Source organism: Oncorhynchus nerka, linkage group LG7 (genome assembly GCF_034236695.1).
Source record: "Oncorhynchus nerka isolate Pitt River linkage group LG7, Oner_Uvic_2.0, whole genome shotgun sequence".
In the NCBI taxonomy this organism is placed as follows: Eukaryota; Metazoa; Chordata; class Actinopteri; order Salmoniformes; family Salmonidae; genus Oncorhynchus; species Oncorhynchus nerka.
In genome coordinates, this window is record NC_088402.1 from 3,329,151 (window position 1) to 3,347,077 (window position 17,927).

The 17,927-nt window shown below is 42.6% G+C and overlaps 1 protein-coding gene across 2 annotated transcripts in view; it reads right to left on the minus strand.

Moving 5' to 3' along the window:
• The window catches only part of triqk (triple QxxK/R motif containing), a 38,596-nt gene that overhangs the window by 7,537 nt on the left and 13,132 nt on the right, over nucleotides 1-17,927 (minus strand). For both annotated transcript variants that reach the window (XM_065020121.1, XM_065020120.1), the window contains exon 4: nucleotides 12,229-12,314. In XM_065020121.1, the coding sequence (XP_064876193.1) occupies nucleotides 12,229-12,314 (86 nt within the window). The remainder of the gene's footprint in view (nucleotides 1-12,228; nucleotides 12,315-17,927) is intronic.

Genomic DNA, 17,927 nt, shown 5'->3' on the forward strand with positions numbered 1-17,927 from the left:
ATGGGTAAAACATAAATAGACGTTGGAAATCCCTTTGAGCACGGTGAAGTTATTAAATACACTTTAGATGGTGTATCAATACACCCAGTCACTACAAAAATACAGGCGACCTTCCTAATTCAGTCTCCTCATGGCCACAGTATAGAAAGAGAGTGAAGATTCATAGAGAGAACAAAGGAATTTCTTCCACCTCACAGAACTTGAGAACTTAATTAAAGAGAACTTAATTATCAAAATGAATGAGTGAGGATGGAACTGTTTGTGAAATTGTGTCATGTGATTTTGGACTGTTTAATGGAGGAAACTCCAATTCCCTAAAAAGTTTCACTAAATCCTTGGCCCGCCCCCAGGGGTACAGACAGGACCAGGCGTCATGAGCCCTTTTCTATGTTCCGAATAAAACCCCCACCTGGGTTTTTCTATCACAAGACGAGCTTACCTCGATAACGCGTGGGCCAAGGTTTGCGACCGAGCTTACCTCAAATTATGAGAGCGCTAAGGGTTGAGACGAGACCAGTACCTCTATCATAGAGGGAAATAAGGTTAGTAGATTTCTGAATCTTTTAACCATCCCACGTGGTTAAACTCTTAGACTATCGATACCGACAGAATAAGAACAAGTCTTTGATATTAATTACTAGTCTTCAGCTAGGAATTCGGTATCATTGAACGCGAAGACCGACAACCGCCGAAACATCCATCCTATAACAACATGAATGAATGTCACTCTGAACTATCCATTCTAACCACAACAGAGAGGACGGAAACTCTCCAAAAGAAACAAACTTTTCAACAGAGACCCCGACGACACACTGAGCGTAAATATATATTGATTGCAATTGTTCCCGAATGAGTGAGTGTTCATGTGCAAAGGATTAGCATTTCAATTGTTATAATTATCAACTGTGTGTCGTCTTCTCAGTCGACCCCCACTTCCCTTTTGTACACCAAGCCGCGATACCGGTTTATCCCAAACTCCGTTATAATTTCCTTGTAACCATATCGACTGTTTGTTTATGCATTTCTGTGAATTACTTAGTTAGTAAATAAATTATTTAAGACAATTGATGTATGGATGACTGATAGTGAAGACTGGGTTCATGCAGATAACCAACCATTTACAACGCTTGGAATGAGACTAACGTGAGGTAAAATAAATAATTCATTAATTAAGATCTTAAAATATCTGAAAAGTTGTATGAGGAAAATTATAATTTTGTAATCTGAATATTTTCCTTGGTGCCCGACTTCCTGGTTAATTACATTTGCCTGATTAGTTAATCACGAAATGCTAATTACAGAGAATCTTTGATAAAAACGAAAAGTCTTCAGTTTAATGATAGTAAAGACACGACACTCCACAATACTAACCTGAATGACAGAGTGAAAAGAAGGAAGCCTGTGCAGAATAATTGCTCATGGTCACATGATGTGGTAGCCCTTCCTGCGTACTTCAAAACCAGCGTCTTTTTTCAGACAACAGGGAATTTCCTCATGGTCTAAGACATTAAACGTGGGAATTTCCTCATGGTCTAAGACATTAAAACGTGTGAATTTCCTCATGGTTTAATGGTCTAAGACATAGGATGCTCCCGTGGAATTTCCTCATGGTCTAAGACATTAAACGTGGGAATTTCCTCATGGTTTAATGGTCTAAGACATAGGATGCTCCCGTGGAATTTCCTCATGGTTTAATGGTCTAAGACATAGGATGCTCCCGTGGAATTTCCTCATGGTTTAATGGTCTAAGACATAGGATGCTCCCGTGGAATTTCCTCATGGTCTAAGACATTAAACGTGGGAATTTCCTCATGGTTTAATGGTCTAAGACATAGGATGCTCCCGTGGAATTTCCTCATGGTTTAATGGTCTAAGACATAGGATGCTCCCGTAGAATTTCCTCATGGTTTAATGGTCTAAGACATAGGATGCTCCCGTGGAATTTCCTCATGGTTTAATGGTCTAAGACATAGGATGCTCCCGTGGGATTTCCTCATGGTTTAATGGTCTAAGACATAGGATGCTCCCGTGGAATTTCCTCATGGTTTAATGGTCTAAGACATAGGATGCTCCCGTGGAATTTCCTCATGGTTTAATGGTCTAAGACATAGGATGCTCCCGTGGAATTTCCTCATGGTTTAATGGTCTAAGACATAGGATGCTCCCGTGGGATTTCCTCATGGTTTAATGGTCTAAGACATAGGATGCTCCCGTGGGATGCATCATATCCCGTGTTTTACATCAGCAGGACAGAACGGCTGCGTCGGGTAAACTCAAGGGGGGCGCGGTCTCAAGGGGGGCGTCGGGTAAACTCAAGGGGGGCGCGGTCTCAAGGGGGGCGTCGGGTAACTCAAGGGGGGCGTCTCCAATATTAAAAAAAAAAAGTCAATGTTTCTTTTTTTGGGCGACCCGACCATATTCACAAAGAAATGTGCATGATAGATCTGTCATTCTCATTGAAAGCCAGTCTAAGAAGTGGTAGATCTACTCTGTACGCTATGTCTGTGTTTCCCGTTCTTAAGGTTTTGTTATAGCATCTTTTACTTAAGGTTTTGCTATAGCATCTTTTACTTAAGGTTTTGCTATAGCATCTTTTACTTAAGGTTTTGTTATAGCATCTTTTACTTAAGGTTTTGTTATAGCATCTTTTACTTAAGGTTTTGTTATAGCATCTTTTACTTAAGGTTTTGTTATTGCATCTTTTACTTAAGGTTTTGTTATAGCATCTTTTACTTAAGGTTTTGTTATAGCATCTTTTACTTAAGGTTTTGCTATAGCATCTTTTACTTAAGGTTTTGTTATTGCATCTTTTACTTAAGGTTTTGTTATAGCATCTTTTACTTAAGGTTTTGCTATAGCATCTTTTACTTAAGGTTTTGCTATAGCATCTTTTACTTAAGGTTTTGTTATTGCATCTTTTACTTAAGGTTTTGTTATAGCATCTTTTACTTAAGGTTTTGTTATAGCATCTTTTACTTAAGGTTTTGTTATTGCATCTTTTACTTAAGGTTTTGTTATAGCATCTTTTACTTAAGGTTTTGCTATAGCATCTTTTACTTAAGGTTTTGCTATAGCATCTTTTACTTAAGGTTTTGCTATAGCATCTTTTACTTAAGGTTTTGTTATAGCATCTTTTACTTAAGGTTTTGCTATAGCATCTTTTACTTAAGGTTTTGCTATAGCATCTTTTACTTAAGGTTTTGTTATAGCATCTTTTACTTAAGGTTTTGTTATAGCATCTTTTACTTAAGGTTTTGTACACCAGCTTCAAAAAAGCAAAAAAAAAATATATATTGTAGAAAATACTAAAAAATAAAGAAAAACCCTTGAATGAGTAGGTGTCCAAACGTTTGATCTTATTTATGAAAACGCATTTAACGGATGTGGGTGGAGCATAAGGATCTGTACTTGGATGTGGGTGGAGCATAAGGATCTGTACTTGGATGTGGGTGGAGCATAAGGATCTGTACTTGGATGTGGGTGGAGCATAAGGATCTGTACTTGGATGTGGGTGGAGCATAAGGATCTGTACTTGGATGTGGGTGGAGCATAAGGATCTGTACTTGGATGTGGGTGGAGCATAAGGATCTGTACTTGGATGTGGGTGGAGCATAAGGATCTGTACTTGGATGTGGGTGGAGCATAAGGATCTGTACTTGGATGTGGGTGGAGCATAGGATCTGTACTTGGATGTGGGTGGAGCATAAGGATCTGTACTTGGATGTGGGTGGAGCATAAGGATCTGTACTTGGATGTGGGTGGAGCATAATGATCTGTACTTGGATGTGGGTGGAGCATAATGATCTGTACTTGGATGTGGGTGGAGCATAAGGATCTGTACTTGGATGTGGGTGGAGCATAAGGATCTGTACTTGGATGTGGGTGGAGTCTACATAAGGGTGCAAATGAAAAACACTCACAAAAGCTCTGAGGCCGATATGTAAAACTTAAGAGCAGAGATACTATTAAGAGCAGTGTTTTTCTCTCAACTATACTGAATAAAAATATTACATTTACATTACATTTAAGTCATTTAGCAGACGCTCTTATCCATTTCTTGTAATGCAGGAAAACTGAAATCTATCATTTCTACCAGCATGTCATCTATGCAAATAGAGGCAAAAAAAGAATCTAATAAACCTCTGGATTTACTCCACGAACAGCGACGCATACGCACCCTTCCCGCATTTGGCAAATCTGACCATAAATCCTCCCGATTCCTGCTTATAAGATAATATAATTATAATACTTATAATACTAAGCTACAGGACTGTTTCACTAGCAGAATGTTCCAAGATCATCCAATGGCATTGAGGAGTTTACCAGCTCAGTCACCGGGCTTCATCAATAAGTGAATCAACAACGTCGTCCCAAAAGTGACCGTACGTACATATCCCAACCAGAAGCCATGGATTACAGGCAACATCCGCACTGAGCTAAAAAGCTAGAGCTGCCACTTTTCAAGGAGCGGGACACACTTCTAGGAAATCCCGCTATGCCCACCACCGAACAACCAAACAGGTAGAGTGTCAATACGGCTGAGATGGAATCCACCGGCTCCGACACTCGTCGCATGTGGCTTAAAAACTATGTGTAGAAAGAGAAACCCAGCCGTGAGCTGGCCAGTGATGCGTGCCTACCAGACAAGCTAACTGCCTTCTATGCTCACTTCCGAGCCAATTAACACTGAACCATGCGAGAGCATTTTCAACTTCTCCCTGACGCAGTCTGAAATAGCTACATGTTTCAAGCGGACAACAATAGTCCCTGTGCATAAGAATGGCAAGATAACATGTCTAAATGACTATAGCACTCACGCACAATACAATACAATGTCGCTCAAGCAACACAATACAATACAATATCGCTCTGGCAACACAATACAATACAATATCGCTCTGGCAACACAATACAATGCAATGTCGCTCTGGCAACACAATACAATGCAATGCCGCTCTGGCAACACAATACAATGCCGCTCTGGCAACACAATACAATGTCGCTCTGGCAACACAATACAATGTCGCTCTGGCAACACAATACAATGTCGCTCTGGCAACACAATACAATGTCGCTCTGGCAACACAATACAATGTCGCTCTGGCAACACAATACAATGTCGCTCTGGCAACACAATACAATGTCGCTCTGGCAACACAATACAATGTCGCTCTGGCAACACAATACAATGTCGCTCTGGCAACACAATACAATGTCGCTCTGGCAACACAATACAATGTCGCTCTGGCAACACAATACAATACAATGTCGCTCTGGCAACACAATACAATGTCGCTCTGGCAACACAATACAATGTCGCTCTGGCAACACAATACAATACAATGTCGCTCTGGCAACACAATACAATACAATGTCGCTCTGGCAACACAATACAATGTCGCTCTGGCAACACAATACAATGTCGCTCTGGCAACACAATACAATACAATGTCGCTCTGGCAACACAATACAATGTCGCTCTGGCAACACAATACAATACAATGTCGCTCTGGCAACAGTGGCAACCAGCCATTCATTCCAATAAAGCATTTACTGAATTGAATTGAGAGAGAGACCACAGCAGGTGGGTTCCCGCTCCTTGGCTCCCTGAACATCACCACGCCACCTGGTCACAGCACAGCAGCTCTCGCAGCATGCCAAGATCCACCAGCCCCATGGAGCAGCTGGCCGTACCTGCCTGCCACACACACGCTCTGGGCTCCAGGACAGCCTGTCTGCATGGCCAGCTGGAACCCTAGGAGACACCAGCTGCAGCGGAGACCAGAACACAGGGAGGAGAGGGGTCCTGAAATAGTCTCACACAAAAAGCAGGCCCAACAAAGCCGTAACCGTCAACGGGAGAGGGAGGTGTTCCCCAAAATCAGGCTAACAGTGTAATAAAAAAATGAAGCCCACGGCCTCAAAGACAAACAGGGAGATGGCCCCTTTAAAATAAATGTAAAAACATGATTTCTGTTCAAATACTATATTGAAGGGGAGGCCATATCCATTCCATTGTCTACATTCCAACCCAATATTTCAGTATTTAAGTGGTTTCCATCTTCCTACCAGAGGAATCCCTTTGATTCCCCGTTCCAGTTCATCACTAAGAACATTAGTATTTCACGACTAATCTAATGGGATTAAGGGAATGCTTGATGAAGACCGGTATCTCTCAAACCAGCATATATAAACTTTAACATGACCCATACAACTAATAACATTTAATTGGATGTTACATTTCATGAACCCTCCTCCTCCCCCACACTACTGTGGACAGTTCAGGAAGTAGAAGCTGTGTGTTAATATGTGTCTGTATTGTGTCCCGGTCGGGGCGGGTCCTCTGTGCTCCCGTCCCGGTCGGGGCGGGTCCTCTGTGCTCCCGTCCCGGTCGGGGCGGGTCCTCTGTGCTCCCGTCCCGGTCGGGGCGGGTCCTCTGTGCTCCCGTCCCGGTCGGGGCGGGTCCTCTGTGCTCCCGTCCCGGTCGGGGCGGGTCCTCTGTGCTCCCCGTCCCGGTCGGGGCGGGTCCTCTGTGCTCCCCGTCCCGGTCGGGGCGGGTCCTCTGTGCTCCGTCCCGGTCGGGCGGGTCCTCTGTGCTCCCGTCCCGGTCGGGGCGGGTCCTCTGTGCTCCCGTCCCGGTCGGGGCGGGTCCTCTGTGCTCCCGTCCCGGTCGGGGCGGGTCCTCTGTGCTCCCGTCCCGGTCGTCCCTTTGTTTTTTGGTATCGCTGCGAGTTATAATTTATCGACAGTTTGTGCAAAAAAATAGCTATTCCTATATTCTTAATTTAGAGTTATTAAAGTAACTTTAGTTGTTCTAAAAAAATGTTGGGATATATGTTTTGATTTTTAATACATTGTAAGGCTGCGTGATGTGACTCTAATGATGATTTGAAACAAGTTGCATGAAAGGGGGGGGGGGTCCACAATTTACACCACTGTTGCCAAAATGTCCGGAAAAAAACAACTTTGCTTTTTATTCACTGATGAAAATACCAGTTGAACAATTTTTTTGACCACCATGCTTATCTGTATGTAGGTTCATTTGCATAATTAAATTGGCCTTTCGTTAGTCATCATGTATCTTATTTATCCAACACCACTATCACACACTCACAGCATACAGAGCCTGGGAGAGATTTCTCCTGTTGCTGCCGGAGTAGAACATGTGCAGCAATTCTAGATGCAGTCGCACGTTAACAGTTTTCATAAAAAAAAAAAAATTTGCTGTGATTTTTCAATTTCTCAACTGGTAATTGAAGTGCGTCTCCCATTTCACAATTCAACAGTCTTATCAGAGCGTCATCCACCACTACAAGGTTAGCTGGAGGCATTTTGAAAACATACTTAATTGTTTTGAAACCTGAAAAGTTTTATTTCATATTATCAGGCTATATACAAAATCCAACCATGGAAATGTGGAGGCAATTATTTTATGAAGACTTCGTCGTGTTTTTAACGGGAAAACGTACAATATATCCCACCGTTCTGCATAACAGTTTGTGCTTTTTTCATCTGTGCATTTTTTGTGGAACAGTTTTCATATCAACAATGTTCATTTCTCAAAATCATTGTCACATTAATCACGTTAATCTGAAACATCTTTTAATTTAAAAAAATAAAACGTGCTCCGTTGGCGACTAAAGAAAGGAGAGCATTTCTCAAAATGCTCTGAGTAATTTTTTTGTTATTTATAATATATAATATATATATATATATAATATAATATCCCTATATTTGAGTTTAACCATACTATTTGTTGTATTATTAGTCTTTTTCTGGAGGATGACATTCATTGTAACCAGCTTTGTTTTGTTTTTAAGAAAAGGGTGATATGTTGAACAAAGTTTAATTTTCAGTTAATTGGAAAATGAGAAGTTGCGGTCTGTATGAAGGCTGAGCCTAATAATCTACTGGCAAACCAGTTCATGTATGAGTGAAGCTTTTAATGAGAGGTTTAATGCTTTAATATTGTATAATTTAATAATTTAGGCCTCCCAAACTCATTCATTATATAAATATGCATGTTTTTAATTTAGCATTCCAAATAAAATGAAATATTTTTTTGCTCATAATGATTTAAAATGAAAACGAGTTGTCTGGAGTGCCATTAGTTAGTGTGATCGGAACAAAGAGGTCATCATTCCATAAATAGACAATATTTTCTAGTTTACTTTGATACTGTTGTTACGTCGATATTTGTTCATAAAGACGTTTCCCGTACGTCTTACAGAAACAAAAACATCCCACCATGTCCGACAAACAAATTGTCATTTATAAAATCATATTTCATGTTTCCATCAGCTGTAATTCATCCCATGTCATGGTTGGATGGAAACCTGGTTATTAACAAATAAAGTAAAAAAAATGTGTTATTGTTTATTATTATTATTGTTATTATTATATTAGTACCAGTCCACAAGGTGGCACAGCGCCTATCTTACAGTCTTTAGGGAGAAACCTTGGTGAAATTCAGACACCTTCCATATTCATGAGAGCAGGGTTGGGTTGCTGGGGTTGGTAAGTGTTGTCTCTCCTTTTGTCTCCTCTCCTGGGTGTATATAAATGTTACTCTTGAGCGATCAGGAGTTTTGAGGATGTTTTGTCTTTGTTCCTTGTGTGGTTGGATTCGCTAAAAACTAAAGCTTCCATGTCTCCATTAAAACTTCTCGACAGGCGTAGTGGATCTCTTCCATCAGTCTGTTTTTCCTTGTTTTTTATCTTCAATATATTGACAGCACAGAGATCCTTGATGAAAATGTGCTCAGACTGGGGCGAAGGTTAACCTTTCAACAGGACAACGACCCTAAGCTCACAGCCAAAACAATCCAGCAGTGGCTCAGTCTCCTTTTGCTTTGTCATTATGGTGTATTGTGTTGTGAAAAAAGTATTTAATCCATTTTAGAATAACTGTAACGTAACAAAATGTGGGAAAAAGGTCAAGGTTTGTAAATACTTTCCGAGTGCAGTGTGTGTGTGGGGGGACTAGTAGATTCGGCTATTTCAGCCACACCCGTTGCTGACAGGTGTATAAAATGGAGCACACGGCCATGCAATCTCCATAGACAAACATTTGCAGTAGAATGGCTTTACTGAAGAGCTCAGTGACTTTCAACGTGGCATCATCACCTTTCCAACAAGTCAGTTTCGTCAAACGTCTGTCCTGCTGTGTTACCCCGATCAACTAAGTGCTGTTATTGTGAAGTGGAAAAAGTCTAGGAGCAACAACGGCTCATCTGCAAAGTGGTAGGCCACACAAGCTCACAGAACGGGACCGCCCAGTGTTGAAGCGCGTAGCTCATGAAAAATCGTCTGGTTGCAACACTCACTACCGACTTCCAAACTGCTAGAACTGTTCATCAGGAGCTTCATTGCCACCACTGTTGTGCTGATCAAGGCTTCCTGGCAGAGGACAGCCATTGACCTGATTGGTGCTGCCACCTGGGGATGGAAGTGTATCCTGGTGTTGCCTAACCGTGTGCTGACACTAAACTATCCCCATATCAAAACTGTGTACGTGCGTATACTGTGTTACTTTCATATCACTACATCGCAGTGACTGAGCAGCCGCACACAAGTCGAAGATCACCGTGTGGAATGCCAAGCGTCAGCTGGAGTGGTGTAAAGCTCACCTCCATTGGACTCGGGAGCAGTGGAAACGTGTTCTCGGGAGTAATGAATCACGCTTCACCATATAGCAGTCCGATGAACGAATGTTTGGCGGATGCCAGGAGAACGCTACCTGACCCAATGCATAGTGCCAACTGTAAAGTTTGAAGGAGGGATAATGGCCTGGGGCTGTTTTTCATGGTTCGGGACCCTTAGTTCCAGTGAAGGGGATTCTTAATGCTACAGCATACAATGACATTCTAGATGATTCTGTGCTTCCAACTTTGTGGGAAGTTGTAACTGTAACCCGTGTTTTGTAACAGCTGGCCACCTGACAAAAGTTTTGGGAGAAATATAAATGTTTTTTGAAAATATTTTTTTTAATTACATCTAAATTGATCAGAAATACAGTGTAGACATTGTTCATGTTGTAAATTACTATTGTAGCTGGAAACGGCAGATTTTTTTAATGGAATATCTACATAGGCCGTACAGAGGCCCATTATCAGCAACCATCACTCCTGTGTTCCACTGTATGGGCCTCCTCATCAGTTTTAGCATGTGTACGTGGCATGACGGCACTTCAGGCTAAAGTGGTGGCATTAGCGGAGCTTCTTCTGATTGGCTGTGGATGCGCTGCGTTACACGTGTGCAGCTCATTTCTCGCTCACCCACATCAGGTTTTACAACTGTCATAAATTCCTGCTTAGAAACTCTCTTCGCTGCCATGGAGTACAGAGGGAGAGCACAGAGGGAGAGTACGAGGGAGAGCACGGAGGGAGAGTACGGAGAGGGAGAGCACAGAGGGAGAGTACGGAGGGAGAGCACGGAGAGAGAACACGGAGAGAGAGTATGAGGGACAGTACGGAGAGAGACCACGAGGGAGAGCACGAGGGAGAGCACGGAGGGAGAGCACGGAGGGAGAGCACGGAGGGAGAGCACGAGGGAGAGCACGGAGGGAGAGCACGGAGAGAGAGTACGAGGGAGAGCACGGAGGGAGAGCACGGAGAGAGAGTATGAGGGAGAGCACGGAGAGAGAGCACGGAGGGAGAGCACGGAGAGAGAGCACGGAGGGAGAGCACGGAGAGAGAGCACGGAGGGAGAGCACGGAGAGAGAGCACGGAGAGAGAGCACGAGAGAGAGCACAGAGGGAGAGCACAGAGGGAGAGCACAGAGGGAGAGTACGAGGGAGAGTACAGAGAGAGAGCACAGAGGGAGAGCACGGAGGGACAGTACGGAGAGAGAGCACGAGGGAGAGCACGAGGGAGAGCACGGAGAGGGAGAGCACGAGGGAGAGCACGGAGAGGGAGAGCACGAGGGAGAACAAACAGCTTCTCTTTAGAAAACTCCCCAAAAATGTAATTATTTTTGAGAATGTGGGAATGGTCCGTGGACACTAAAAGGGACAGTCATGACGAGTGTGTTTCATTTGGTGATCTCATGAAGGACAGGAAACACACATAACTGTATCTCTTAAAGTGCACATTTCCCAGCTGTCAGGTTTACTTCTGAATGTTGTATAAAAAAAATGGATGAATAAGTATAAGAATACTTTTGAAAAAGAAAACAAAATGTGATTTAGTCTTCTAAACGAGAATTGGATGTTTTATGGTAATTTATTCACAGTCAGTAGCCACGCCCAGGTGTGCACAAACATGATGAGACCCGCCCATTTTTCTAGTCAAGTATAAAAGCCCACGTGACGCAATTCACACCAGACCACGCAAATCACGGTGTAAACTAAGGTTGCAAAATGGTTGAATTTTTAAGACGAGAAGATATGAAGCGGTAGCTATACGTTGAAATGGTTGGCACTACAACTCTACCAAAAGGACAAGACCAGAGAACGTGGAGATAATTCTCACGTTGAAATGGAAAAACAATCTACAAACTAAAAGAACAATTATTTAGACTGCAAAAGCAGCCACTCTAAGAACAATTCCCGAATGGTACTCTGAGTTCCATATTTGCGACGTTCAGTAATGAGAACTGATGATGTCATAATAATACATTACTAGAAGACTTGAGAAGATATGAAAATAGTAGATTCGGGAAAACAGGCTAAACATTTTTCCCGTGGTGCCGACTTCCTAGTTAATTAAAGCTTACATGAATAGTTAATCACGTAATAATTATTATTATTACACAGAGAATTGATTTGATAAAATAAGTCTTCACATTTAATGAGACGTCACAGTCACATAATAAAAAAATAAATAAAGAAACACTAATAAAAATAAAAACTTTAAAACTTTTGGGGGCCAAAAGCGGCTAACAGAAACCCTGAACAGAATATACTTTAAACTACAGCTAACAAAGGAGCTAAACAATATTAGTCATGTTTATATAATATATGCTACTTGTTACATTTTCTGTATTGTTCCCGGGGCAAATGAGACCTAAGTCTCAAGGTGTTTTCAACGGTTAAATAGAAGTTAATAGATAATGCTTCTAGAAAGAAAATGGCTTAAATGCATAAAGAACACATAATAGAACACACTCTTAATATAATATGGCAGATTAGACGGTGTGTGTGTATGTGTGTGTTCGTGACCAGTGGGCATAAAACCATTTCGTCACAGAGAGGAGAGGAGGGTATGAAGGAGGGTGAGACATACAGACCCTTATTCCAGGAGCACTCTTCTTCGCCTCAGCCTTCAACTTCGTCAACTTCAGAGCTGACTTGGTCTTCTTGTAGTCTTGTTTACCTGAAATATAAAATGGACATAGATATAATATACACTGCTCAAAAAAATAAAGGGAACACTTAAACAACACAATGTAACTCCAAGTCAATCACACTTCTGTGAAATCAAACTGTCCACTTAGGAAGCAACACTGATTGACAATAAATTTTACATGCTGTTGTGCAAATGGAATAGACAACAGGTGGAAATTATAGTTAATTAGCAAGACACCCCCAATAAAGGAGTGGTTCTGCAGGTGGTGACCACAGACCACTTCTCAGTTCCTATGCTTCCTGGCTGATGTTTTGGTCACTTTTGAATGCTGGCGGTGCTTTCACTCTAGTGGTAGCATGAGACGGAGTCTACAACCCACACAAGTGGCTCAGGTAGTGCAGCTAATCCAGGATGGTACATCAATGCGAGCTGTGGCAAGAAGGTTTGCTGTGTCTGTCAGCGTAGTGTCCAGAGCATGGAGGCGCTACCAGGAGACAGGCCAGTACATCAGGAGACGTGGAGGAGGCCGTTAGGAGGGCAACAACCCAGCAGCAGGACCGCTACCTCCGCCTTTGTGCAAGGAGGAGCAGGAGAAGCACTGCCAGAGCCCTGCAAAATGACCTCCAGCAGGCCACAAATGTGCATGTGTCTGCTCAAAACGGTCAGAAACAGACTCCATGAGGGCTCGAGACGTTTGGCATTTGCCAGAGAACACCAAGATTGGCAAATTCGCCACTGGCGCCCTGTGCTCTTCACAGATGAAAGCAGGTTCACACTGAGCACGTGACAGACAAGACAGAGTCTGGAGACGCCGTGGAGAACGTTCTGCTGCCTGCAACATCCTCCAGCATGACCGGTTTGGTGCTCGCCAGAGGTAGCCTGACTGCCATTAGGTACCGAGATGAGATCCTCAGACCCCTTGTGAGACCATATGCTGGTGCGGTTGGCCCTGGGTTCCTCCTAATGCAAGACAATGCTAGACCTGATGTGGCTGGAGTGTGTCAGCAGTTCCTGCAAGAGGAAGGCATTGATGCTATGGACTGGCCCGACTGGCCTGCACCACAGACTGTCCAGGAGTTGGCGGATGCTTTAGTCCAGGTCTGGGAGGAGATCCCTCAGGAGACCATCCGCCACCTCATCAGGAGCATGCCCAGGCGTTGTAGGGAGGTCATACAGGCACGTGGAGGCCACACACACTACTGATGCTCATTTTGACTTGTTTTAAGGACATTACATCAAAGTTGGATCAGCCTGTAGTGTGGTTTTCCACTTTAATTTTGAGTGCGACTCCAAATCCAGACCTCCATGGGTTGATAAATTTGGTTTCCATTGATAATTTGTGTGTGATTTTGTTGTCGGCACATTCAACTATGTAAAGAAAAAAGTATTTAATAAGAATATTTCATTCATTCAGATCTAGGATGTGTTATTTTAGTGTTCCCTTTATTTTTTTGAGCAGTGTATATATATATATATATAAAATCAATGCAAAAAAATACAATGAATGAGAATGAGGACTGGTATTTAATTAACTGCTCACACACACAAAGTGAGAGATGCGTTGGTATGCATGGTTCAGTTTGGATTCTAAACAGCTGTTCTTTCTGAGGTGAAGCAGACAAACTGGTCGGGTGGAGGGGCGGAAAGGAGTAGAGGAGAGAGGTAGAGAGGTGTCCTTGGTGACTCCAGCAGAATGCCCAGGGTGAGGTCTGGCAGAGTGCTGTCAACACACAGGGCCAGTTTACAGACACACTCCTAGATAGTTACCGTCTAAACACACTCCTAGACAATCACTCTGGAACAAATAGGCCTCCCACAAAGATGGATGGAGCAGAGTCTGCCTCTCTGACTGACTCTGACTCTGACTCCAGCGTGTATATATGGTAATCAGGGTGGAACAGACTGGGGAAAAGAAATCATTAGCAGACAGAACGTCAATCAGAATGTCTAGTGGTAAATCTCTACAGGTTCACAACTATTTAATTCGGGTTTGACGAATGATACTCAAGAGGGCACAAAATGGTTCCACTCAAAACCAAAATGTAGCAATTGCTTGAGTGGCTTCTGAATTTCACCTGTTACATAGTGTAAAACACCATACGACTGGGCCCAGGTTAAACTAGTTGTATCAGCTTGTGAAAGCATTACCAGCCTGCACCTGGAATGCTTTGGTCATTTAGATGTATTAACTCCATTACTCTTCCTGGGGTCCAACATTGATACGGTCACATCACACAGTGTGTTCCCTCAGGCCACTACTCTACTACCACACATCTACAATACAACATCACACAGTGTGTTCCCTCAGGCCACTACTCTACTACCACACATCTACAATACAACATCACACAGTGTGTTCCCTCAGACCACTACTCTACTACCACACATCTACAATACAACATCACACAGTGTGTTCCCTCAGACCACTACTCTACTACCACACATCTACAATACAACATCACACAGTGTGTTCCCTCAGACCACTACTCTACTACCACACATCTACAATACAACATCACACAGTGTGTTCCCTCAGACCACTACTCTACTACCACACATCTACAATACAACATCACACAGTGTGTTCCCTCAGACCACTACTCTACTACCACACATCTACAATACAACATCCATGTGGACGTGTGTAGAGTGTGTGTGTATTGTTTCACAGTCCCCCGCTGTTTCATAAGGTGTATTTTTATCTGCTTTTTAAATCTGATTCTACTGCTGCATCAGTTACCTGATGTGGAATACTGCATAGAGCCATGACTACATGGAACTCTATTCCACAGTACTACATAGAGCCATTACTACATGGAACTCTATTCCACAGTACTACATAGAGCCGTGACTACATGGAACTCTATTCCACAGTACTACATAGAGCCGTGACTACATGGAACTCTATTCCACAGTACTACATAGAGCCGTGACTACATGGAACTCTATTCCACAGTACTACATAGAGCCATGACTACATGGACCTCTATTCCACAGTACTACATAGAGCCGTGACTACATGGGACTCTATTCCACAGTACTACATAGAGCCGTGACTACATGGAACTCTATTCCACAGTACTACATAGAGACGTGACTACATGGAACTCTATTCCACAGTACTACATAGAGCCATGACTACATGGAACTCTATTCCACAGTACTACATAGAGACGTGACTACATGGAACTCTATTCCACAGTACTACATAGAGCCATGACTACATGGAACTCTATTCCACAGTACTACATAGAGCCATGACTACATGGAACTCTATTCCACAGTACTACGTAGAGCCATGACTACATGGAACTCTATTCCACAGTACTACATAGAGCCGTGACTACATGGAACTCTATTCCACAGTACTACATAGAGCCGTGACTACATGGAACTCTATTCCACAGTACTACATAGAGCCGTGACTACATGGAACTCTATTCCACAGTACTACATAGAGCCGTGACTACATGGAACTCTATTCCACAGTACTACATAGAGCCGTGACTACATGGAACTCTATTCCACAGTACTACATAGAGCCGTGACTACATGGAACTCTATTCCACAGTACTACATAGAGCCGTGACTACATGGAACTCTATTCCACAGTACTACATAGAGACGTGACTACATGGAACTCTATTCCACAGTATTACATAGAGCCGTGACTACATGGAACTCTATTCCACAGTACTACATAGAGCCATGACTACATGGAACTCTATTCCACAGTACTGCATAGAGCCATGACTACATGGAACTCTATTCCACAGTACTACATAGAGCCGTGACTACATGGAACTCTATTCCACAGTATTACATAGAGCCATGACTACATGGAACTCTCTCTATTCCACAGTACTACATAGAGCCATGACTACATGGAACTCTATTCCACAGTACTACATAGAGCCATGACTACATGGAACTCTCTCTATTCCACAGTACTACATAGAGCCATGACTACATGGAACTATTCCACAGTATTACATAGAGCCATGACTACATGGAACTCTATTCCACAGTACTACATAGAGCCATGACTACATGGAACTCTATTCCACAGTACTACATAGAGCCATGACTACATGGAACTCTATTCCACAGTACTACATAGAGCCATGACTACATGGAACTCTATTCCACAGTACTACATAGAGCCATGACTACATGGAACTCTATTCCACAGTACTACATAGAGCCATGACTACATGGAACTCTATTCCACAGTACTACATAGAGCCACAGTGACTACATGGAACTCTATTCCACAGTACTACATAGAGCCATGACTACATGGAACTCTATTCCACAGTACCACATAGAGCCATGACTACATGGAACTCTATTCCACAGTACCACATAGAGCCATGACAACATGGAACTCTATTCCACAGTACTACATAGAGCCATGACTACATGGAACTCTATTCCACAGTACTACATAGAGCCATGACTACATGGAACTCTATTCCACAGTACTACATAGAGCCATGACTACATGGAACTCTATTCCACAGTACTACATAGAGCCATGACTACATGGAACTCTATTCCACAGTACTACATAGAGCCATGACTACATGGAACTCTATTCCACAGTACTACATAGAGCCATGACTACATGGAACTCTATTCCACAGTACTACATAGAGCCATGACTACATGGAACTCTATTCCACAGTACTACATAGAGCCATGACTACATGGAACTCTATTCCACAGTACTACATAGAGCCATGACTACATGGAACTCTATTCCACAGTACTACATAGAGCCATGACTACATGGAACTCTATTCCACAGTACTACATAGAGCCATGACTCCATGGAACTCTATTCCACAGTACTACATAGAGCCATGACTACATGGAACTCTATTCCACAGTACTACATAGAGCCGTGACTACATGGAACTCTATTCCACAGTACTACATAGAGCCGTGACTACATGGAACTCTATTCCACAGTACTACATAGAGACGTGACTACATGGAACTCTATTCCACAGTATTACATAGAGCCGTGACTACATGGAACTCTATTCCACAGTACTACATAGAGCCATGACTACATGGAACTCTCTCTATTCCACAGTACTACATAGAGCCATGACTACATGGAACTCTATTCCACAGTACTACATAGAGCCATGACTACATGGAACTCTCTCTATTCCACAGTACTACATAGAGCCATGACTACATGGAACTCTATTCCACAGTACTACATAGAGCCATGACTACATGGAACTCTATTCCACAGTACTACATAGAGCCATGACTACATGGAACTCTCTCTATTCCACAGTACTACATAGAGCCATGACTACATGGAACTCTATTCCACAGTACTACATAGAGCCATGACTACATGGAACTCTCTCTATTCCACAGTACTACATAGAGCCATGACTACATGGAACTCTATTCCACAGTACTACATAGAGCCATGACTACATGGAACTCTATTCCACAGTACTACATAGAGCCATGACTACATGGAACTCTATTCTACAGTACTACATAGAGCCATGACAACATGGAACTCTATTCCACAGTACTACATAGAGTCATGACTACATGGAACTCTATTCCACAGTACTACATAGATCCATGACTACATGGAACTCTATT